Raw genomic sequence first — 25,886 nt, 5'->3', positions numbered from 1 at the left:
ATTAAAATATTTTGTGTTTTTTTCTGCCGAAAACTGGTTCTTGTGGGAAATTTTAAAAAAGAACAAAAAAAAAAAAATTGGTTAATAGCGTAGCATATAAAATTGGTCGTCACGTGTATATCTTCCTGGGTTTTTTTTCCCTGCACGTTTGCCCAAATTATGTTTTATGCGATGAGCCAACGGGGATTAGGTCATCAGATTCCTGTTGGGGTATCCATTGATGCACGCCTCGAATATGGATACAGAGCATGAATTTCCACTAGCATTTATGCTACTGGAGAATAAGCGCCAGTGAATTCCGGAATTAGGCTAAATGTGATTATTTTCGACTCACTATACCTGTGCGCAAAATACATATATATGTAGGCCTACATGAAGGAAACTTGATGTGTGCATCTCTCTTTCTTCCGCAGTGTCTTGCATAGTGAGGGAGAAAGGGCCGGGGGAGGAGGGGGGCACGTGTGTGATGATGTTCGGAGTGACGACATCACGGACCCATAGCACAAGATTAGTAGAGGAGGCTGTTACCGAGACCAAGCGGCAGTTTACAGAGATAGAGAGCCCACTAAAGCGCCAGTGCTCGCCGATACTGTGGGTTACAGAGTCCTGCTTCGCGATGCTTCAGTTCGGCGGCAGGGTGTGTGGTGTCCCCGTTCTCGTCTCGCTGATTCTGGCGGGGCTGGCGGCCGCCTCTTCTGATCTGTTTGATAACGACCTAGGCGACATCAATTACTGCAAAAAGCAATGCCAGATCACCATCAAAAACAAAAGCCCGTCTAAAGTAAGTGACACATATGCGCATTAAAATAATTCATACTCGTAATGATAAAATATGCAGGCTATTGCATAACTGTGAATTTGCAGACTGCCTTATATCTACCGTTTAAAAGTGGTCCTTTGTCGTCCTGCATGGTGTTACAGTAGCTGGATGTACAATGCGTACTTGCAACGTGTTCGATGCTGTTTTGCGCTAAAATGTTTCCATGCAATCAAACAGGAATTTAGCAGGAAGGGCATCCATTTTCACGCAAGGACTACAATCTGTGCCGAACACGTCGTCCCGTTTTCGGTGTAAATAGGTGGATATCATTTCATAATCAGCATGTCAGACTACCTTTAATCAATTAATCGACCCCTGGCCGTCAGTATTTGTCCACCATTTCCAGTGGCCGTTCTGCACATTGACAGTGTCGATTATGCCGTGTCGATATGTGATGCGTTTTAATGCATTGCATTTTATGACGCATTTAATTTTCTTGCATATCACCACGCATAAAATAGCTACCAATTCGGGGTTTCGTTTCAGAAGCAATGTTGATTCCAACAAGAAGTGATTTGCAGTGTTTCTTAAGTGTTAATATTGCCATCACCAACATATCGGCAGCATTCTCTCCACCGGCGAATGTTATTAGATCGTTTTAAATTGCATAGAGTAGCCTGCAATTATTCGTCTGGTACTGATGTACAACGGTCGTCATTTTCCTTTTTTCCTTGCTGTGGTGTCGATGACATCTTTATCTCACGGCCCTGTTTACGATGAACCGCGATGCAACAAAAATGTCCCTGAATCCAACGATGGTTTTTCTAGAATGCAGGTTGTTCTCGCTGCCAAAAGTCATGCTGTTAACAGTTTTGCATCTCTCAGGAGTGAGACACTCGTGCCCTTTAAAATTCTGTTATAATTAAGAGGAGAATAGCCATTTTATGTAGTACTGTTCCTGCGGACTCCTACTGGCTCAGGTGTGGTTTTGAAATCAAGTGCACCATTGAAGAGACGCGTAAAATATATGTATGCGAATAATGGAAAAGCCATATTGATTTACAGGCGGGTAGTGTACACCTGATTAACTTTGATTTAAAATAAATGTTAGATTAGCCCTTTAATACTGCAGCGTTCCCAAACAGATGTTCATTGTTCATTTTATACATGGAACATAATTGCCAATGCTGTTTTACTAAATAAACGACTATAAAAATAGAACAGCGAATTAGAGAATAGAAAAAAATTCAATAAAACGATGTCCCAGAACGCTTCACTATTGGACTGGAAATGTGCTGTAAATTGAATTGCTGACATATACTGTATAATACAGTAGGCTATATTATACAGTACAGTAAGCCTCCAGAATCCTGCGGTTTGAAAGGGGGGTAATTTCTGTCTCCCCATTGTCATCCGTATGGGGGCGCTGTTTTCTTTGTCTTTTTTTTATTGGTCAAATGAAACCAGTTATGTTTTTGCTTAATGGTGTTATTTTTAAGTCAATTAAAAAGCGCAGCCTATATCATATTTAGAATGTAACAACGAGTGCATCCAATCTGACATGAATGATGTTGCCTAACTCACTGAACAATTGCTTTAAATGGATTAAATCAAGCAGTACAGTGGAGGCAAACACACTGAGTTATTCTGAACTAAGTAAATTAAAGCCTATATATGACCTCACACCAACAGTTTCCAACACACATTTTTTAATGTTGGATGAAAGTCTATCCTTTTATGTCCCGGTTTAGCGTCTTTGTGTTTTGTCTTTGTGCAAAGAAACGTTGCTATGGCAAGAACTGTAATGAACACGTAATCAGTGCTGAGGAGAACCCTGTAATAAGCTGAGCAGCACAGCTGACTGCCATCATCGCGCAGTGCCAACGAACCGCTCGCGGAAACCACCGCCGGGATAATACGGGTGTTTCAGATTTCACGCCTTCAAATTAGACCGTTGGCTTGCGTGGGCCGCTCCCTCTGACCCGGGCGCTCTGTTTGTCAGCTGCAGGACACCGTACTCAACGCCTGCCACCGGGGCTGCCGTCTTTTCTCCATCTGCCAGTTCGTGAACGGCAACGCCGGCTTCAACACCAGCAGGGAAGAGTGTCAGGGAGGTGAGGGAGCCGGGGTCGCCGGGTGGGGGTAGGGAGCGGGGAGCGGGGTTTTGGGGGGGGGGGGGGGGGGCTGGATTTGGGGGTGGGTGGTGATGGCGGGGGAGAAGGGGGGCAGGGGGCGGGGGGTTGTTTCACAGCTGTCTTGTTTGCTAGCAGCTGCTGCTAAGGTTAGGGGTCACCTCCGCAATCTGGAAAGAGCAGGATTCCCTCCCCGCTCTGCCTCTCCCCGTCCCCCGTCTTAGAACAATGACACAGTGCGGCCCGTCTGCGAATCCCGCACTGTCACAGTTATAGTCACGCTGCCACCTCCGTGCTAGACCAGTGTCACCGGTGTTACCGGACAATGCGCGGTGTGTCACTTAAGTCGTGGGTGACTGTAATGTGACCAATCCCACAGTGCAAGGCTTATCGCAGGGCTCTACGTGAACAGTGTTTTCCCGAGGTGCACATGTGCTAGTAATTAGAAAATTTTAGGAACACCAATGAATCCCAATTAGTAGATGTGCTCTTAAATTATTTTTTTCCAGTTGGCACACGTCCATTTTTCAGAGCAAACGCTCCAAAACTGGGAGCACTGTAGAGCTGTGAATTGGTTGCATTGCTTATGTTCAAAAAAAACATTTCTTTGACTTTTTGGCTAGATAAGACAAAAATATTGAAATGAGTTTGACTCATTTCAAGATTTTTTACAAGGGGGCAAGGTACAAACTTACAACAAACAGTATTTTCTACTTGAGAAAAAAAAAGATCTGAAGTCTTATTACTAGACTAAAATGCTTGCTAAGACAGTCTTATTTTGCAGTGTAGTAAACTGTAGCTTGCTTAATCCATCGTGGGGATGCCTGTTGGTTGGAAATCAGCATTAAGGTCTGATGTTACTTCCAGTCAATGGTGTTGCACCCTCTTAGTGCCTCTTCCTGTGGTCATTGATGAGGGTTGAGTGAGATGGGTGCACTACAAAAAACAAAAAATAAGTCAGTCTTCACAAGCATTTTAGTCTTATATTTAGACATAAAATCTTATTTCTATAACTTTTTTACTAAACAAGGCAAAAAGATTAGCAACGAAGAAGGTTTTTTTCAGTAAAATCAGCTTTGCTCATTCCAACATTTGCCAATGGGGTATGATAATTTCAGTTGTCAGGCAAAAAGTAACAAGCTAGTATTTCGTACTTTACATTTTTAATCTTGAAAATAAGATACTAAGTTTCATTACAAGACTGAGAGGCTTAGATGTTAAGTTTCATTACAAGACTGAAAGGCTTAGATATGAAGTTTCATTACAAGACTGAAACACTTAGATTTTAAGTTTAATTACAAGACTGAAACACTTATATTTTAAGTTTAATTACAAGACTAAAACACTTATATTTTAAGTTTCATTACAAGACCGAACCACTTAGATACTAAGTTTCATTACATGACCGAAACACTTCAATATTAAGTTTCATTACATGACCGAAACACTTCAATATTAAGTTTCATTACAAGACCAAAACACTTAGTATTAAGTTTCATTACAAGACCGAACCACTTAGATACTAAGTTTCATTACATGACCGAAACACTTCAATATTACGTTTCATTACTGGACAGAAAGGCTTGGTAAGACGGGCTCGTTTTGCGGTGTGACTGACTCGGTGCTGCGCCATCTCTCTGCAGCCTGCCAGGAGGCCTACAGCAGGCAACTGGACCAGGAGGCCTGTAGCACGGGCTGTGGGAACCAGCCGACCGAAACGGAGAGCATGAGGAGGCGGGTGAGTCCCGCCGCCGTCGCCGCGGGTTACGGGCTGCGCGCACGCCGCGCAGTCAACTTGGCGGGCGTATCGCGGAGCGGGATTATCGAATCGACTGGATATGTCCACCGAGTAAACCCCGCGACAGCTGTTTTTACTTCAGTCCGTGTTCCAGTTTTGGAAGGGTTCCGGGTTTTACTCAGTGAACTTATCAGTAATCCCCCCCCCCCCCTCCACACTTATCAACTAAAGCCAGGCTTTTCAACCTTTTATGATCCAACGCCCCACCCAGACTCAAATGCTTCCAGTGGACCCCAATCATAATTTAAAAAGCGGTATATAAAATAAAATAAAAATGTATGTTTTGAAATACCCAAATCTAAGTCATGACAGTACCAGACTCCTGTTGAGAATGCAGAAACAGAATCAACCAATCAGTCCATCAATCAATCAAATCTTCATTTATGTCCAGTGGCGTTTACAAACAGGTTTTCCTACTACGCTTCACAGCGGATATTTTCCAGACGGAATTAATTAACCAGGAAAAAACTCCCAATTGAGCCTGTCCAATCTGGAAAATGACTCCCCTGCCTCCTTAAACGGTGATCAGGATGAACGGGAAAATGGCGGGTTGCCGAAAAAGAATAGCGCAACAAGCAGACACTGGAGAAAGTAGGCCAGAGCTCTTCAGGGGGGGCAGGGTGATTCAGGTGTTGTGTGCAGTAACCTACCAGCCTGGCGTGTATAGAGCCTCCTGTCTTGCAGTTCTGCAGTTCCTAGAACTGCTGGGAAAAGCCATGCAAGATAACTGCAGTGTCAGCGTATCTGTGTTCAAGGTGTGAGGTCACCAATGTGTGATTAGAATGTTCTCAGGTTAACATTCTAACTGTGATGTAACAATCACAACTAGGAATTTGGAAGCAATGGAGTTCTAGAACACTGACTTTTTGAAATTTTGAAAAGAAAAACGTTCCAGAAAACCTGCTCCTGAAAAGGGTTACGTGTTTGTTTCTTCAAACCAATCGGATTTCCCCGTAGTGGCAGCGCGTCACAGGCATGTAGCTAGAGCCTCCTGAGGGTGAAAGCAAACCATTGTTCTGAATAGGGAGCCGTCATAGATAATTGCTATTTCAATTTTAAAATAAATTAAAGGTAATTTTATTTCAGCAAAGTACACTCAGTCGTTAAACACTAGCAGGTATTTTGGCAAAGGACCGGAGTGCTGTCCTTATGGGATTACAGAATGGACAAATTATCCGGCTCAACCGCCTGCGGGTATCACTCCCTGACATCTTCTTCCGTTTTATTAAATCCCAAGTCCATTATGATCCATAACCGTGAAAAGTAGACTGACTCCCCCCCCCCCCCTCCCCTCCTGCAGCTGAAAGCGATGACGCGTCGCACAAAGCCCGTCTCCGTCATGGAGGCCCTGTCCAGCTGGTGCAACGACATCGTCAGCTCCGCCCAGAGCTTCATCTCCTCCACCTGGACCTTCTACCTGCAGGCGGACGACGGCAAGGTGGTGGTGTTCCAGGTCAGTGTCCTCGCCCCCCCCCCGTCAGCGGGAATCCCAAAACGCCTGGGGGATGCTAACACTCGCCTCCCGTTGGAAAACGAATGGGAGCGATGCCAGTGCCGGGGATGTGTGGCTTCAGCCCAAACCTGAGAGGGAGAGGGGAAGGGGGGGGGGGGGGGCAGAGGGAGAGGTAGCGCCATAAAAAATGAACTGCGCCCAAGCTCGACTCACCGAAGGTGGTAGGCGGGGGACTTCCTGTTTACATTATCTCATTAGCGGGGTCGACCCTGTGAGGCAGCGAGGAGTGTATCCCACTCAGGGAGGGGGGAGGAGGCCCCCCCGCCACCGTGTCAAATCCATTAATAAAAAGATGTAATTGGAAGAGACCCTGAGGGGGGAGATGGGAGGGGGGGGGTCAGAGAATAAGAGCAGCCAAAAAAAAGAAAAGGGGCCTGTTCAATCTTTCTTTCTTTTATGTGACATTCTGAGCAGTGAGCGACGCGGGCGTGTTATCGACCGGAGGAGGGGGGCGCGCCGGGGCGTGATGGGGGAGCGGAGACCGAGCCGCCGCGCGGACTCATCCGACAGGCCCGCGGTTAGCGGGACCACTGGCGGGCTGCCAGGGGCCTTGAAGGATCGACTCCGCGTTCGGCGGGGAAGGCGAGAGACCCTCGGAAAAACAGAGAGAGGGAGAGAGAGAGCGAGAGAAAAGAAACCTGACGCTGAGCGACAGCTGGGGAGAAAAAAAAACCCCACCAACAAGCCGTGTGTGTGTAATACAAATCACCGTGTCAGTGCGCAGGGAGCGCGGCGCTGGGGACGGGGAGTGGCGGGGCGGGACGCCGCCGTTTAGACACCGCAGCTCGCCGCTTCCAGGGCAGGGGGGCAAGCCCGGGGGTAACTGCCGGGGCAGAACCACATGTGCGAAACCTGAAACTTCCCCATCGCGGGCGGAAAAAAAAATCTTCTCCAGTGGTGCAGCGCTGAGGCAGAGCAACGGGACGCTAACACAGAGGTGTATTGATTATCGGGGTCTGGAGGGTGGGTGTTAACCAGCATGTGGAACTAATTACCCCCTCCCCGCCCCCCCCCGGGCACTGCTGATTACCCCGGGGGGGGGGGGGGGGGGGGTTGTGTTTGGGGTGAGGGGTTGGGCCGGGTCGGTGTGATGGGCAAGTCCTGGAAGTGACGGCTCGGACACACACACACACACACACACACTCACACACACAAACACTCTCACACACACACACAGACACACACACACACACACACACACACAAACACTCACACACACACACACAAACACTCACACACACACAAACACACACACACACACTGTGGTCCTGACATTAAACATGGGCTCAGGCTAATCAAGGTTGTATCAAGGCCCCATCCATATCTCTCTCCTTCGTGCCATGAAAACAATGGGAGACATTTGTGCCGTTACGTAACGCGTTCGTTGCGGACGGACACCGCCTTTTTTCGGACAGCGGGAACGGGGGGTGGGCGGGCGGGTCGTCACACGCGGGGGCACGGAACACCGCTCCCGAAATTCCTCAATTAGCGGGGACCCTTGATCAAAGCCTTCCCTCTTAATTGCTCCGGGCAAGCCACCTGTGTTTGCGGTGACCGACCTCGGATTTCGGCCCCGCACCGCTTCCCATCAGGGGTGAGCGTGGAGCCAACCCCCGCTCCTCCTCCTCCTCCTCGACGGGGAGTGGGAGGAGGTGCAGCCCTGCGAACAGTATCTCCGGGGGCTCCGCTCCTCGTCGGTTAGGGCCCGGCCCGGGGCCCGCTGCCTCCCCCTAATAGTGTTTATCCGCCCCGTCCGCTCGTTCACGGGCCCTCGGTCGCAATCAGCCGGGAATCAAGATGTTTCCCCTTCGCGCGCGGAGGCCAGTAAACAGACCGCGACAGCGCAATCCCGCCCTTGATTGGGAGAGAACGCTTGTTTAGAGTAGGGTCTGCCGTCTTGTTTAAACTTCCCCCGTGAGTTCAAATGCACGCAGTTTTCCGAACGCATTTGGGTGGGGGGTTGGGAGGGGGGGGGGGGGAGTGTCCCAGAGATGCAGAGAAGCGGAGAAAGAGAGAGAGAGAGAGAGAGAGAGGGTAAGGGAAATGAGATTGTTTCTAATTTGGTAAGGAGCTCGCTCGCTCGCTCGCATAGTTTCTGAAGGCAGGCGAAGCACCTTTGGCATTTTCCTTCAATAATGCATGACAGATGTATATCAGGCTCCTGCTCTCGCCCATGGTAAGATTCCTCCTGTCTGTGGTCAATATGTACTCCCGTCTCTGATGTTTGCCTTTATGTTTTCCTTTTTTTCCCCCCTCTCTCTCCGTTACATCTGGATCCAATGCACCGGGCAAGCATCACCAACAATAAAATCAGACCGGGGGAAGAAGGTCTGAGAAAGAACCATGACAGTTCCGTCTGGAGATTCCCTCCTCCTCCTTCTTTTGCGGGACTAAATTGGTCATTCCGCGAGCGTTCGGTGTCGTATTTAGATATCATCTGTCCGGCTTGGAGGTTTTTGGTCTACCGTCAGGACCGCCCCGTGTCCTTTCTGTATTCCGGGAGTTGCTCATTCCGATCCCCGTGGTCTCCCTCGGCCTTGCGCTCTCCAGCTGCTTCTTCTTTAATGGGGATTTTCTAGGAATATGAGTTCCTGCCATTTTGTTTCAGTGCGTTCTTCCGCAGAGGGCCCGCTAAGTCGGTCCAGACCTCGTTTCGGAACCGAGCTGCAACCGGCCGGCGTGAACGCGGGGTCCGGGGGTGTTTATGTTTCTGCGGCCGTAAACATCGTTTGCGAACATCTTGACGGCCGTCGGAGGGGGCCGGCCATCTGCCACGCAGCCGCGCGCTCTGATTGGCCGAGGCGGCCGCGGCGTTCGTCTGCAGCCCTGCTCTGGCCGTGTCACCTCCGGGCGCCCGGGCCTCCTCTGCCGTTGCCACGGCGGGTTGTTGTTGGAGGAGGTTCAGCGGAGGGGAGCTGAGATCCAGGTTTAATGAACCCTCCTGGGGGAGGAGGAGGTAGCAAAGTCCCCGGTAATGAAGGGAATCAGGCCTGCCCTGAGTCTGCGGTGAAGGCAGGGGAGGGGAGAGGAGGACACCGTGTGTGTGTGTGTGTGTGTGTGTGTGTGTCTGTGTGGGTGTGTGTGTCTGTGTGGGTGTGTGGGTGTGTGCGTGTGAGAGGGTGTGTGTCTGTGTGGGTGTGTGTGTGTGTGTCTGTGTGGGTGTGTGTGGGTGTGTGCGTGTGTGAGGGTGTGTCTGTGTGTGTGTGTCTGTGTGTCTGTGTGTGTGTGTGTCTGTGTGGGTGTGTGTGTGTGTCTGTGTGTGTGTCTGTCTGGGTGTGTGTGTGTGGGTGCGTGTATGTTTGCGTGCATGTGTGTGTGTGCATGTGGGTCTGTGTGTGTGTATATGTGTGTGTGTGTGTGCATGTACATGTGTGTCTTTTTCTGTGTATATTTATATGTCCGTGTCTGTGAGCGCAAGCATTTGTGTGTTTGTTTGGAAAGCCCTCGAGTGGTATTTTGAGGCACCTTCCCCCTAGTCCAGTGGCGGTAACGGACACACAGGTGTGTACTAAAGCTCCTGGGAAGCCACAGGGCACGGGCGTGGATGGGGGGGGGACAACAGGGGTCCGTTTTAACGAAGGAGGACAGGCGGGGAGACTCAGACCCGACACAGCTTGGCCAAACGCCCGCTCCGTCTTCCCAGGCATCCGCCCACATCCTGGGAATGATGACACGCACTTTGGTTTTCCGATCTTATGACTTTATTTCTTTTAATTATTTCCACAACATTTCCCCTGGTCTACTGTTGCCTGATTGCCTTATATTTCCTCAGTGTTTGTTTTTTTCCCCCCATCAGTTTCTCCCGAATATTTACTTTTTTTTTTTTTACAAGTAGCCGTGTAACAGATGCTCTTTGTACGGATTTGTTTGCGTTTGTACATACAGTCCATGTACACAGTCAGTGGGATATTCAGGTTAAATTCCTCACTGAAGTGTACAGTGTTTTTAGGCGTTTAAAAAAAAAAGAAAAAAAGCGGTTTTAGTGTTCCTGAGATTTGAACCTGGGATCTCTGTGCGTTGAATGCCCAGTCCGCCACGCAGGGTTGTAACTTGCTGGGGATTTAACTTATTTTTCCAAGATCTAGCCTGCATTAGTTGTTTTTTTTAACCTGATTGGACCGTTGTGTACCAGTACCGATGTTGCTACACAGATATTGACAGTAAAATGTTGCTGAATCACTGTTGATTCAGCTCTAACAGATTATATTGCGGGTGCAAAATGTTTCACACAATCTAGCAGAGTTATTGTACTCTAGAGTTTTGACTTCATAGTTAAGCGGTCAGGCTGAAAGTGACTGGATGCTTGTTTCCTTTGTCAGAGCCAGCCGGAGATTGAGTACTCTCTGCCCGAGCTTCAAGCCCCCAGGTCCGATGTGGCTGACAAGCCTTGGCCCCCGGTGAACTCCCACACACAAAGACCCCATACCGGTGAGACTCAGACTCCCAGACGTGGCGAACGCCGTTCCCAGACTCCCAGACATCGTGACTCACGGTGACTCTGGGCTGAAATGGCTGGCCACGGCTTTGCGGTCTGCTCTTCCCTCTGTCAGGGGGCCAGAGCAGGAATGTGTGCAGGGCTGGAGGGGACCGAGCGATCTGGGTCAGGACATACAGTGCAGTTACCGTTCACATCAGCAGCTTAGAATCAGTAGTTATCAGCAGTAGCTAGTGGCTAGCGTTAGCATTAGCCGCTAGTATCAGCATCAGTGGTTATCAATAGCAATTAGTTGCTAGCGTTATGATTAGCCACTAGTATTAGAATCAGCCGTTCGTGGCTAGCCTTAGCAGTATCCGCCAGCATCAGCATTAGCAGTCGGCAGTGGCGGTTAGCAGCTAGCTTTAGTGGATGGCAGTTAGCATTAGCGGCTCTGCATTCCTGCTCTGCTAGTTAGTGACTAGCATTAGCCGCTTGCGTCAGCATTGGCGGTCATCAATAGCAGTTAGCGGCTAGCATTAGCAGTAGCCGCTAGAATCAGCATTAGCAGTCGCCCGTAGCAGTTAGCAGCTAGCACCAGTGGACGGCAGTTAGCATTAGCGGCTCTGCATTTGTTCTCTGCTCCTCTCAGGCTCCAGGCAGCGAGGGGAGAAGGCCGCGGCCAGGGCAGGGGGTAAAGGGAAACACGTGAACCAGCACGCTGAGGACCCTGCCGCCGAGCACGACTTCCTGGGCTGCATGTCACGGTAAGAGCCCCCGATTGACCTGAGAGCCCACTGGTCAGTGGGGTCAAAACCCCCCGATCCCACCAGCAACGCAGGCCTGCTGGAGCAACTTACTTCACGTAGAAACAGTGGAACTTACCACGAATATTATTACTGATAATTCATTTCTCCCTTATCCCAAGTATGACAACGATAATCACGAACGATAATCATTTCTACAAAAATTAGTTGTGTGTTTAAAAAATGTTCTTATTTAGAATACAGGACAAAGGACAAAGCTAGTCCTTTTTTTATTGTATGTTTTTAACACCACCCTCCCTGTGATCTATATCAACTTCCTCCTGCCCCCCCCTTCCTCACTGTATCTTTCTTTCTCTCTCCTCTCCTCTCTTCCTCTTTTCTCCGTCTTCCTCTCCCTCTCTCTGACAGTCGCTCCGGGCTGCCTCGCTGGATTCTGGCCGCCTGCCTCTTCCTGTCCATCATGGTCATGCTGTGGCTGAGCTGTGCCAGCCCTGGTCACTGCGCCCCGACCAGCACATTAAGACCCAGGTACCCTCCTGCCCTGCCCCCACGCCCCCACTGGGTGAAAGGGGTTACCCAGCCCCGCCCGCACACTTCAAAAAACTGAGAAGATAGTCAGTCTTAGCCAATATTAGTATATAGGCAAGGTGAGTTTTTAAGATTTGCCAATGGGGTAACCAAATTTCATGTATCAAGCAAAGACTAACTTAAATCAAGCCAGTCATTTTTTCCTTGATAGAAAAAAAAAAGATTTAAGTCTTATTGCAAGACAAAAACACACATTTGTAACATGGAACCAGGGATGTTAAAATATCGATGCTCAAACGACATAAAACCTTCAGATTTACAAGATTCCACTGCTCTTTTGGACAGCAATCTTGTAATGATCAGCACAAGCGAGATTGAGCCATAGTTTTTTTATTTTATTTTAAACAGTTAATTTTCATTTGGATTTTTCAACTGTATTTGCTTCGGTTTAAGCTGTCAATCACATGGTGGCGTGTCTCACTGTTATAGCTGAGCATCAACGGAGACAAAGAGTTCCTGGACGATGTCCAAAAAGTCACCCCTTACCCTTTGGCCCCTGTGATTGCTGTGGCCATCAGCCAATCGGATGAAGGTGAGGAGGCGGGACCGCTGCCGGTGAAGGTTGACCTGAACAAGACCGTTCTCTGAGTGGCCAATGAGGTCAGGCCATGGGGTGGCTGGGAGGGGGGGGGGGGGGGGGGGGGGGGGGAGCTTGTAGTTTCCAATGCTCCCTCACTGTTTTTGTTTTTTTGTTTTTTTTGTCAGGGAGACGAGAACACACACACACACACACACACAAAGACATTTTTTCTAAAAAAGGCATGGCACCATTATTTCACTTCTGTTTATGGTTGAGTCTTGTTTTGAGTTGTAGCTTCTCTAGTGTGCCAGTCTCATAGAGCTTAAACCTCTGCTCTCCAGCAGGGAGGCTTGCCTACATTAGTAGAACATTCATTTCCCATTAGCGCACACGCTAGTCCTGAACCTGACAAGCTTAACGGTACGTTGAAAAATTATGACATTATGTTGGATAATGCGCATAGGCATGTAAATATACTTAATCGTGAGAAAGAGGCAAATTAATCAATAAAGCATAACAACAAATTGTCAAACTTTTACCCATTTTCAGAACCATCTGTAGTGTTCAGATCAAAGGAACAGGCACGGAGAATTCAAACAGAGATGAGAACTATTTGTCTTCTCTCTCCGTGATTAAACTTGTGGAATTGCTTTGCGATTCATCTCGGTTTGGAAATCACAGGAGAGCAGCCAGATGTTTTGTGAAAAGTGATCATGTAAAGTGGTCCAGAGTCAGAACTGAGACGCTATTAGCCAGGCACACATTCAGCCCGATGCAACCCTGCCTCGTTTTTATAATCAGCGTGGCGGGCTTTGCGTGATTTAGCCTCATTGTAGCCCAGCAGTAGGTATGCAGTAGTTTCCGAATTCGCTTAAATTACTCTGTTATGTGACAAACGGAGTTTGTTCTGGTATTGTATCCTCCTAATGTACTGTATCCTCTGAATATGAATAGTCTCTTCCCCATCTCCCATTTTTTTAAAAGAATAAGGGTTGTTTTCATGCATTGGAAAACGAACTGACATTCATACAAATGAAATGTAAGTGATTTTGCCGCTTTAATGGACCCTCCCCAAGCCACTACAAGGCATGGCACTTGGAGATTGAAATATCTGAGATTGAAGATTGAATTGAATACGTTGGCAGAGTGCTTATTGCCCCATATCAACTCTCAGTGGAATCTATTGAGTGACATGTTATTTATTTATTTATTATTTTTTATTTATTTGTATAATCAATGAAACAGTTACAGTTCCGGCTTTCAAAATGTCAGTTTGACAAAAATCAACTGGAATGGTTGAGGTGCGTTGGGAATCTGCATCACTGGTGACCTCACACTTGACTAGAGTCCCCATTGGGTATCAGTCTTCTATGGGCGATGCTATTGGTCTAGAAGACTCTATCAGAAATGTGACAGGAAGAAACTGAGGAAGAATGCTACTTTTGTTTAGCTCTTAGATGTGCCATTGCTAATTTTAGACATTTTTATATGCTTCTAGCTTGCATATGTACACTGAAATCCATTTAAGAGAAAACCAATGTCATGCATAATACAGTGTTTTTAATAGAGGTCGATTAATACATACAATAAATGCTTTTGTAATCAGGTCAAAGTATTGATAAGTTCAAAGTTATTTTTAGTGCAGTTAAAATGTCCGGTAAGGCTCTATCTTCTATCTTCCGTCTGGTTTATCATTTCTTTTCAGTGTCCCGCTACAATGCATGCGTGTATGTTACAACAATTTAGCTCTACAACACATTTACGAATGGCAGGAAACCTGTAGACTTGTGATTTGTGTGTTTCTGCTATTTAAATGTTGAGTAGCTAATGTAATAATCATATACTTTTCTAAGAAACAAAAAGAGAACTCTATCGAAAAGCCATTCATTGTCTGGTCCCAGCAAAGGTCACGGTTTCTGTTGAAAACAAAATAAGTAGAAAAAAAAGGTGTGGTTCCTTTTTAAACTATGGATGTTTTCAATGAAATGATACAAAATAAAGTGTTTTCATGAGATAAATGTGTTGCATTGTTTTGTTTATTGTTTCTTTAATCCTGTTAATCTGCCTGTGAATGAGTAACAAGGATTTATACATAGAATAAGAGCATTTGTAAGCAATAATAGATATAAAACACAGAAGTGCAACCTCCGGGTCACTACTAACAATTAAGGATATAATTATCTGAATGCTGCATCAATGTATTAGTTTCAGCCATCTGGGAGTGAATTGTAATACCAAAAAGATGCATCTTCCAACTATCAACAATAGAGGGCACACACAATCCATCAAAATTCATATAATAGCCACCATTTCTTTGTTTATTGCATTTGTATGCCTTCCAGTATCGGAAGAGACGCGCACATTGGATTAATTACATAAAGCAAATACATGACAGTAGTGTTTTGATTCATGGTCCCAGATATATACACATTTCCCAAATATGTTTGTAGGATCAATTTCCATAAAAGGATTACGGGGAATAATGGATTTACTTGCTCCCCCACCGCCACCCCCCCCCCCCCCCCCCCCCCCCCCCCCACCCCCGAAAATAAAAACAATGCTTCCAAGATGCAGGGACACGTTTCCAGGCACATTCCAGGGAAGAGCTGATGTCTGTGGGCAGAGCAGAGAGCCGAGGGCCCAGAACTGCTGGTTCTCCACCTGGGGGTCAGGTGTGAAGACGTTGGGCTCATTCCAACCACTTATTTTTCTCCTCTTTTTCCTTTTCCTTTCTCGTTTTCTTGCCCCTAGCTCCACCCATCGGGAAATGCTAGGAAAAGATGAAAGAAAAAGATGTAAAGACCAGGAAATCGAGAAAAAACGTGAATTAGGGGAAATGAGTGCCCTTGCTCCTTCAAACGTCAGTTCGAACTCACGTCAGTTACAGACGTGGCAGATGGGGAGAGGTGGACCCACAGGTCGGGCATTTATAGCTCACAAGAAAGGAATGGGAATTCTTAAATGTTCCTTCTAGGAGCTAGAAGTAGAAGTTCATGGGCTGGAATGTCCTTCAAGATGGCGGACCTCGATTGATTTCCGGGTGCCAGGACCCGGACCAGGAAGTGAAGAAGAATAAGCTATTGGAATGAGCCCAGTCTGGTCAATCAATGGCACTATTTGTTCAGTTAGTCACCCAGAAGAAAAGAACACCAGGGCTGGATTTGGATTTGAAGGCCAGATTTGATGATCCCTGGTGTACAGGTTTATTTATCCCTGGTGTACAGCTGACAGGGTGACATTGGCTCAGGCGGTAAGAGCAGTTGTCTGGCAGTCAGAGGGTTGCCAGTTAGATCCTGCTGTGGGTATGTCGAAGTGTCTCTGAGCGGGAATCCTAACCCCTAAACGTTCCTGACGAGCTGGTTGGTGCCTTGCATGGCAGCCATTGGTGAGTGAGTGAGTGAGTGTGTGTATGAATGGGTGAATGAGAAGCATCAATTATACAGCACTTTGGATAAAGGCGCTATATAAATGCTAACCATTTACCATTCTTTAAACTGCACCTTGACTCTCACCCTCCCTCTTTATCCAATTTCCTTCTGGGATAATTTATAAGTACAGCTGTGTAGAGATAAGTTAGCGGTATTTCGGACTTGTCTTGAATTGTTTTGCATGTTTTATTAGTTTGTTCAACTAACCATATACATATTGATCATGAATAGACTTTCTGTGCTTGCTAGGCGATACTACACTTTTGAATTCCTGAGGCTAACACAGTGAGTTAAGTAAGTAACACTTAAGTAAGTTGCTCTGGATACAAGCACCTGCGTGTAGTCACTGTGACTGAAATTTGTGAGGTACTGTCAACAGCTTTAACCGTTTAAGTATCACCCCTCATTCTTAGCACAAGCTAGAAAATGACACACTCAAAATAAAATGGTAACTGTTCTTGAACCCTTTTGACTACAAGCATAATCTTGGTCTCATCTGAAAGGTAATCCTTGGGGGTTTGTTTATGAAGAGTCCAAATTACTCTAAAAATAAGAAAAAATGAGTAAAAGCGAAGTTACAGAAGCTCAAACACAGTGGAAGTGGAAGCTTTTTTTTTCTCACCGAAAACATTCTTTTTGTTTTTGAGTGGATACAGATGCTTGTGGTTGTGCTTGGTGGGCTTAGGAACACAAAAGAACCATAGCGACAATGCAAGACAAACCCCCTTTCAAATTTGATGACAATATCATAAAAATGAGCATTCTGCATTGCTTTTTGTAAGCTATGTCCTGGCAGACTTCCAAAAACACCCTTTGGTGACTCCAAAAGGACACATGGTAACCAAATGATATTTTGGGGTTTATGTGTAAAATACTATATATTGTATACTACATTATCCTGGAAGATATGAAATGCTCCTGATGAAAGTCGCCCCCTGCCTGCCACCCTCCCCCTACCTCACCCTCTCAACCTCCCTCAACTTGCTCTCCCCTCTGGCAGCAGCAGGTACAGACGATTCTAAAAAATAATTAAATTAAGTACAATAATAACATCTCATTTGCTCATAGTATGATCAATGATTAAGGTCCATTGATTTGAGTTTCTTTAAAATACCCCACCCCCATCACAAGTCAAACACATTCCACAATTTCACATGCTATTTATTATTCAAAAGCAGGCTGCTCTTTATTTATAAGCATACTGAATAATACAGTATTCTGTATTATTGATATTCATAAAAATGATTAATATAATTTCATAATTATTTCATAAATGTAATAATATATAAAATGTATTTAGAGGTTCACTGACATAATATTGGGTCGCTAATAATGCACACTATTGTGGAGTCAAATGCGTTTTTAACTGTCTCAGAAATATTCACTCAGAGGCTTCTATTTAGACTTAGTCATTGCAAAATATTTTTTTGTGTTGTAAAACATTAAAAAATTTTGTTAAAGGAAAGTCATCGTAACATTTTTTATACATGTAGAACCATCAGTTTTGGATCTTTACCTCATTGTGACACACTGTGACACACCCTTGGGAGGACAGAAAAGCTGGACACAGGGATATACCAAAACTGCTTATTGACGGGGAGTGCGAGCGGGAGAGAGCACGCAACTTATAAAGAAACAAAAAGTCTCTTCACGGGACCAAGGTTAAAATAACAAACTAAAATAATAAAGGCAAAGTAAACCGAAAATCGGAACGGTAGCTTTTCAGTTTTGCTTTCACCTCGGTCACCGCGAACGGCTCTCTCTCATACGCCGACGGTTACCTGGTCTCAGCCACCTACTGTGGACAGAACCACATAACATGGTCCGGGCGTGGCACGGTCCTCGGTTTGCCCCGCTTCCTTCCCGCAAACCGAGCCAAAATGCCACACACATATTTAATGATCAACAAACCTGCATTATTTTAGACTTTAACAGAGGCACAAATAACAAAACCTATCAAACTGGCCCATGTCTCCCACCACAGACCATCATTTTGCAGTTATAAAATAACTACACATTGTTTACTTCTTAATATCATTCACATAAAGACGCTTAAACAGGCATATTTTAAGGGCTGCAACTACTTTGCAATTTTGCCATCTAGTGGACAAACAGGCTAATGCTGCTACTTGTGACCGAGCCTCCATAAGAGGGAATCACGAGCTATGGATGTAACTGTAGCTGAGTCTGCCCTCTCCAATCACAGCCAATAACAGATGATTGTCTAAAAATGTTGCAGATGTATGAAAAGCATACATTTAGTCAGAATCAGGAGAGATAAAGGGAGATCTCCTGACATGGGACAGAAGAAAAGGATTAGTGATTAGTGATATTTATGCATTTGGATACTGATATTTCTGAATTCAAACCAGCTGTCATGTGGCAGACCTTTTGTACCACCACATCTGCTTTTCCGTAAAAACATCTCTTGCCCCTTAATTATCAACCCAATATTTTACTTACTCTCAATATGTCAAATTGCATAATTCTATTTGCAGCAGAAGGCAAGTTGGACATTTCAAAATGAAACGTACAACCGAAACTGTAAACATTTTTTGCAAATCGCACAATAAAATAACAAAACTGAAGATGAAAAAGATATTTATGGGGAGTATGTACTTCACAATAAAGAACAATATTTCTTCCAGATATACATTCATTGTGCACTTTATTAGGTACATCTGTGCACTAGCTTGTTAATGCTAATATTTAATCAGCAAATCATGTTGCAGTAACTAAATGCATAAACGCATGCAGATATGGTCAAGAGATTCAGCTGGTTTTCAGAATAAATGTCAGAATGGGGAAGAAATGTGATCAAAGTGGCTTTGACCATGGAATGATTGTTGGTACCAGACAGGGTAGTTTGAATAACTCAGAAACTGCTGGTCTCCTGGGATTTTCACGTGCAACAATTTGCAGAGAATGGTGCGAAGAACAAAAAACATCCAGTGAGCAGCAGTTCTGCAGGTGAAAGTGTTGTTAATGAGAGAGGTCAGTGGAGAAGGGCCAGACTGGTCAAAGCTGACAGGAAGGTGACAGTAATGCAAATAACCACACCTCACAACTGTGGTACGCAGAAGAGCATCTCTGAACACAGCAAAGTGGATAGGCTACGGCAGCAGAACACCAATAAGAATAAAATAATGAGTCTAATAAATACCAAATAATACCAAGTGCTCACTGAGTGTATTAACACCACTATAACTTTAAATCAGATAAACTTCTGAACAGGATGCCACCCCCATATGTCACTTAATCTAAACCAATGGACCAATCAGAGTGGGCGCCTTGTAACACCTGACAGTGGTTATATTTCCGTGGCCATGTTGGTGCCACTGTCATTCAAACTCCTTCCCATATAACACCTCCTTGGCATTAACATCACACTCACTAAAAGGTAACAGCTAACTTCCATATTTGGATGAAAAGCTGTAATCACCTTACCCTCAACTATGGCCATGCCCACTTTACCAACTCAGGACCAATGAGAACCAAGTAATATACAAGGGTGAAAAGCCTAGGCTTGAGCAGGGATGGGCTATTCCAGTCCTGGAGGGCCGGTTTGTATGCAGGTTTTGGTTCCACCAGTTACCCTGGCTAAGTGAGCTAACTGGCTGTAGTACACACCAACACTGGCTCACTCATAGATTAGATCACAGTAGAACATTTTGTGTTTGGGATACAGGAAGTCTTTGGCTGTCATTCACACGCTTCATCAAGACAGGTAGCTAGAATGACAGATGGCGTAAATGTGAGGGATAATCGAGTAATTAATGCCAGAAGTTGGCATGAAAACCAGACGCGGATACAGCCCTGGAGCCTCCAGGAAGGTGCGATTGACGTACGGCCGAGACCAGAAGCTGCTGCGGGGAAAAGCAAGAAGGACTGGCGGGTGTTAGCATGTGCCGCTGCGTGGCGTAACCGTGGAAACACCAAAAACGTGACTGAGTGGGTGACATCCAAGGGGCTGTAACTTTGAATGGGTGTGAACTGACAATGTTATGACCTGCTGTTAAAGATCAGCACATAAGGGGCTCTACACCAATGTACCTCAGCATTCTTTAATTCTGTACATTCAAAATCATTTAAAAAATAATAATTAGACTACATGAAAAAGTACTTATGATATTAAATCTATTTTCAGGTCAGATTTAAAATTATGTTCTTTATGCTGAAAGTAAAACAGTGCTTATGCTGTCCACTGCAGGATAATTTGTTGCATGCTATTTTTTTTATTTCCACATTTTATAGGTGCCATTTTAACATTTAATCAGTGCGACCATTTATTTGCCAGTCAGAAGTGAACTTGAAGCGAATCTCAACTTTCATGTTTAGAAATGACATGCTTTGCATCAGAAGTACATTTTGTCATTTTGCCCGGTCGCAAATTGGGAGAAAGTAAGTGTGCACCTTTATCTTTGGCTTAACAAACACTTAAAACGCGAAAGGGCTGATTGATCAGGGTACATACAAACCCCCAACAGGGGACTAATTAAACGAGATTACAACAGAACCAGAGTCAGATTTATGTCCTTCTGCCCGTGTTCCTGTGTTTAAAGTGGGTCTCTGCCAATACAGATATAATCTCTGATATTTCCATCTACTATCAGATATGTTTACTGTATTGTTCAAGATTAATTACTTATTTAATTAGCTAATCATTGTAGGGCCTGGATTCAATGGATGATTAATCTTAATTAGACCCAATGCTAATCCTTATCACTCCTTGGTTTCAGGGCCAAATTAAATTGTACAGGAGCACTTTTTACGTGTATCAGTTTAATGGCAAAAACATGGCTCTGACAGCTTGTCGTTTTCCCAGAAGAGTAAAAGAAATGTTGAAAAGTAAACGTGTGAGGTCATCAGGGAAGCCCCAATGGCACAGAGAATGTATGAACTAATTAACCAACTAATTCATTTCAATTCAATTAATTCAATTTAATGTTTAATTTAATGAATGCTCAATCCTTACCTCAGTGAGTCACACCAGTAATGACCAGTTAAAAACAATTAGCAAAATACAGTGCAATACAACATTCACTCAGTTACACACATATTGGGCCGATCTAACAGGCACAGATTAAGCTTAGTCATGGACTAAATTGAATTATGTGTGGAGAATCTCCATTCAAAATAGAATATAGTCTAGGACTAGGCTTAATATTTCTCTGTGTGTATTAATCAGGCCCATTACAAGCACAATCAAAGAGAAATGTATTAAAGTTGTGTTTGGAAATAGGCCATTCTAAATAAATCATTCTGTTTTTGTCATCAGTGCATGACAGGAAATTAGTGTGGACCAGTGTGTCCTAAAGCAGTGTTCCTCAACTGCAGACCTCGGGATCCACTTGCCAGAAGGTTTTTGTTGCAACCACAAACTCACACACCTGATTTAACTAATCATGGGCATTTCTGGCGGTTTGATTGGTTCAGTCATTAAATCAGGTGTGTGAGTTCCTGGTTAGAACAAAAACCTTCTGGCAGGTAGATCAGGAGTCGAACCACATGGGTCTGGGAATGACTTGATACAAATTACAAAAGAGGTTTCTGTATATAATACACACTGACATACAAACCAGTCAAATGACACTTCACTTGTATGATGTACTGTGCTAGTCATTACGCATGCAGATGTGTTTTTTTTCCATGTCAAAAAACTGTTTAATGCCATATTCAAATATATCTCAGGCTACATTTCAAATGTGGACCACAGAAGACGCGTTTGCTTATTTGTGGGTTGTGAGCTCAACATCTTTGGAGAGCAGTCACTTAAATGCCTATAACTAGTACATACAACTGTATTTTTTATGCCTACTCTCTATAACTTATAACAGATCCCTAAAGCCACAATATTAGAGGTTTGAGCTCTGCTAAATGACAATTACTGAGCAGACCTAGGTCAAATATGTTGATCACAGTTTTGGATTCAAATACTTTTCTGTGGTAGATTGATCTTGCCTGGTGCAACTGGGTCAACAAAGATGCAGGGCTTGCACTTTCTGAGAGTATTTAATGGGCTCCAATACACCAGATAAGCTCGGCAAAGAATATAAAAATATTTTAGTCCAAAAGAATTATGTATTTGACACAGGTCTGGAGTTTGTGGTAGTTTGGGGCGGCCTGTAGCGTAGTGGTTAAGGTACATGACTGGGACACCCATGATCGGTGGTTCTAATCCCGGTGTAGCCACAATAAGATCCGCACAGCCGTTGGGCCCTTGAGCAAGGCCCTTAACCCTGCATTGCTCCAGGGGAGGATTGTCTCCTGCTTAGTCTAATCAACTGTACGTCACTCTGGATAAGAGCGTCTGCCAAATGCCAATAATGTAATGTAATGTAATGGACACAGCGGTTGGGGGCTGGGTGGGAATAAGTCACGCAGAGCTCCTTGGGTGACTTCTGCAGTTATTCTTCCTGCCAAGATGGCAGTCACCCAAATGCTATCAGTTGTCATCAGCGTACACGTCCTGTGGGCCGCGGTGTCTGCAGGCATTGCTTCCGACCATGTGCTCCACCACCGGATTTCACTAATTAACTTATCTGAACCAAGCAGGTAAAATAATTAGTGAAATCAGGTGGTGTAGCGAACGGCAGGAGCAAACGCTGTGGCCCGCAGGATGTGGAGTTGAGAAGCGCTGGTGTCCACCAAGGACATTCAGATTTGTTGGGGGTACCACTCTCCTGGGAATAGTGTTGGGGGGTACCACTCTCCTGGGAATAGTGTTGGGGGGTACCACTCTCCTGGGAACAGTGTTGGGGTACTACTCTCCTGGGAACAGTGTTAGGGTACTACTCCCCTGGGAACAGTGTTGGGGGGTCCTACTCTCCTGGGAACAGTGTTGGGGGTACCACTCTCCTGGGAATAGTGTTGGGGGTAGTAATCTGAAAGCGTAATTGTACAAACTACCAATTACTTCACACTGAAAGTAGTTGAACTACAGCAAAGCAACCCTGGAGAGAAATGCAGCTTGGAAAACTACAATTGATCAAGAAATGTAGTTCAAACTACTTTGTAGAAATATTAGCAGAAGAATCTAATATTCTTCTTTATCATGTTGCCCATACATACATGATGCATGTGTGATCATTGCCTATTTTTGCATTCCAAGAGAGTCAGCAATGTGTGCAAACTGGCAGTTGACCGTCAGCAACTACAGTGGAGTACTTCTCACCAATCAGAATTACAGGAAAAAGATTGAGAGGAGGTGCTATTGGTCAGAGAGGTTTCGAAACAAAAAAACGACCCAAATTAGTGTTTACTCAAAATGGCAAATACGTAATTCACAACAGCATCAACCCTGTTCCTGGAGGTCTACCGTCCTGAAGGTTTTCACTTCAACCCTAATTTGGAACACAAAAAAACACAATTGAACTACTAGCTACATGTAGTTAGACCACTGCAAAAGAAATTGCACAGATCTGGGTATTGATGGACAGTAACTGCTAAATACAGAGTGGCTAGAGTGTTTCAGGAATTTAAATTAATATTAACACATTGCTTTCAGAGGCCTTTCAGTCCGTAGAATCAGCCACATATTAATGCCACATTAGGCCTGACGGCACTGAGACAAGAGATCCGTGTCAATTTTAACCGTGCTTTGAGTGATTTTGCAGTTTTACACTTCTTCATTCTGAAACATGGCCTAACCTGGTGGTCGTCACTCTTGCTCTTGGGAAGTTGCAGATGGTGCGCAGATTTTGTTGTTCCTTATCACTTATTTAACCAGTTAGAGAAGGTGATAACACAGGGAACTCAGCTAGTCACTTGTGTGGACTGATTTTAAAAAACAACAACAAAAAACCCCACTTAGCCTTCGAATCCGATGTCTGTAATTTTGTATTTCACATTTTAAAAACGTAGATTGTTAAACGTTGGCACTGAACATTCCAGTTAATTTCATTTTATCTTTCAAAACATCATTTTGTAACAGAACACGTTCTGTAATCCACAAAACCAATCTGCAAACAAATAGCCTCAGGTAGCAAGCTGTGCTAATGACTGCGAAATTCAGATTGTAAACTAAACCTCAAACCAACAGTAGGTCGTCGGGTAATAAGTCAGCCACGTCCATAAAGTAATATTGATAATAAGTTGTGCGGTGAGGAAATAAACACGACAGCGTTCAATATTGGTTAAATTCTTTAAACGTTTAGGAATTTCTTTTAAAATACTTTTCCTCGTCTATAACGCCCCCAAGCGTCGAAAATATGTCTAGAAAACAATAAATCTTTCCAGGTATTCCGATTAAAATAGCCTTTAACGTTCAAAAACTATGGGCAACGCTGTTTGCGCGCGTTATATTTTATTTAAAATAGTTTGGATGTTTTTGACTGAAGGACAACGGGATTGTGCAGTTTGCAACTACAAATAGGGATTGTTTATAAAGCAGGCTATAAATAGTTATCCTTATCTCCAATTCTTTCCGTCTTTTCAAGTAGAATGCTCAGCCATGTGTTATTTGTCTGGGTTAATGTTCTTTTAATTACTATAATCATCTTTTATCGCTATATTTAGAATATATAATGATGATATTATATTATAATATTAGTCTTCCCACATGGTGGCGGCAGAGATCTACAATACTTCGGTTGCTGACAGGGTGTGACTTGCAGTCCCGTTTGAATATCCCATTTATATGTGTTTTACGCAGTGGAATTGTAAATTTGAATGGCCTATGTTATGTTAGACATCTATTGCTATTCAATGTCTTATGAAATATTTTATTTGAACTAAATATGAAGACATGTTGGTACATTCTATTTTTGGGGGACAGTCCCTTACTCACTGCTTTGCGAGTTCTGCGTTGGTGGTATGAATATAAATCAACGGAAATACACCAGCCACTGAAAACCATCCGTCTTCAAAGCTACGAAATAAGCTGAGAAATGGATAAAGATCAGGTTGTACTTCTGACCCTGTCTCTGTTGCGCTCAAACAGCAAAGACTAGGTGAAAATGGAAAGTACAGGATATGGCATGAAGTGGAAATGAATGAAAATTAACATGAAAGTAAATTGTTGCTGAATAACAAGCCACGATAACACATTACAGGTCATGACAATGTATTTTTAAAAAATCTTACAAATCAGCTTCACAATTATTGCTGCATCCATCTCATGGGAGTCTAGTGTAAGCTGTAATATGCTGTCATGACTGGTTATGACAGGTGTTATGTCATGCTTATGACAGCACTATGTAGGCATTATATCACATTGATAAAGTAAAGTGCTGCTGTATTTTTTCTGACAATGGTTATATGCAATTATCTCTATGAGAAAGTCTAATTGGTGACAAGGCCAAATTAACAAGGTGACATATCAATTAACAGTGAAGTTAACTTGCAAAAATATGCACCTTGAAAAAGGTGATTTCTATTACAGTGGGGCTTTCCCAGAAGAGGAAATCTGTGTGGGGATACATAAAATTTATTTTGTGTGATTTTCTGAGGCACGATTACACAGCAATGGTGTGTGTTTCAGCCAAGCCATCAGTAAGCCAGACACCAATATTATTCCATTAATAATTAGCTTAGCAGACACCCTTATCTTATATAGTTTATATTTCACACATTATCCATTTTTACTGCATATTTGCCAAAGCAATTCAGGCTAAGCTCAAGGGTGCAACAACATAAATTGAACTTGCAACCTTTGGATTACGAGGTCAGTTCCTTCATGACTACTGTATACTGCACAGCCAGTTTTATCTCGCTGGAAGTGTAAACGCGTAAGTCTCGTACCCAGTGCTTGGCATGCGTTAGCAACTGGATGAGGCTATTTGTGCTCAGGGTTTTCTGCATTCTGCAGAGGAAAAGCGCTTGAAACATGGAGATTTTTTCAAAATCTTCATTGGCGCAAGGTGGTGCAAAGATGCGTGTTTCGGTGAACATTATGCGCTTTAGAAGCTGTGCATCTGAAACCAGTAACGAGCGGAACTCTTGTATCGGCTACAGCAGGGCTGCTCA

At 44.3% G+C, this 25,886-nt stretch overlaps 1 protein-coding gene across 1 annotated transcript; it reads left to right on the top strand.

Moving 5' to 3' along the window:
- The first annotated feature begins 474 nt into the window (after positions 1-474).
- On the top strand, positions 475-12,584 carry tmem59l (transmembrane protein 59-like). The gene is given in 9 exon segments (XM_061240130.1): positions 475-781; positions 2,763-2,874; positions 4,536-4,630; positions 5,991-6,143; positions 10,523-10,631; positions 11,270-11,384; positions 11,793-11,874; positions 11,877-11,912; positions 12,402-12,584. Coding segments are annotated over 9 exon segments (1,026 nt in total). The 5' UTR covers positions 475-616; the 3' UTR covers positions 12,561-12,584.
- Positions 12,585-25,886: the final 13,302 nt, after the last annotated feature.

Source organism: Conger conger, chromosome 4, assembly GCF_963514075.1.
Source record: "Conger conger chromosome 4, fConCon1.1, whole genome shotgun sequence".
Lineage (NCBI taxonomy): Eukaryota > Metazoa > Chordata > Actinopteri > Anguilliformes > Congridae > Conger > Conger conger.
The sequence above is the reverse complement of the archived record's forward strand: the minus strand, read 5'-3'. Positions and strand labels throughout refer to the sequence as shown.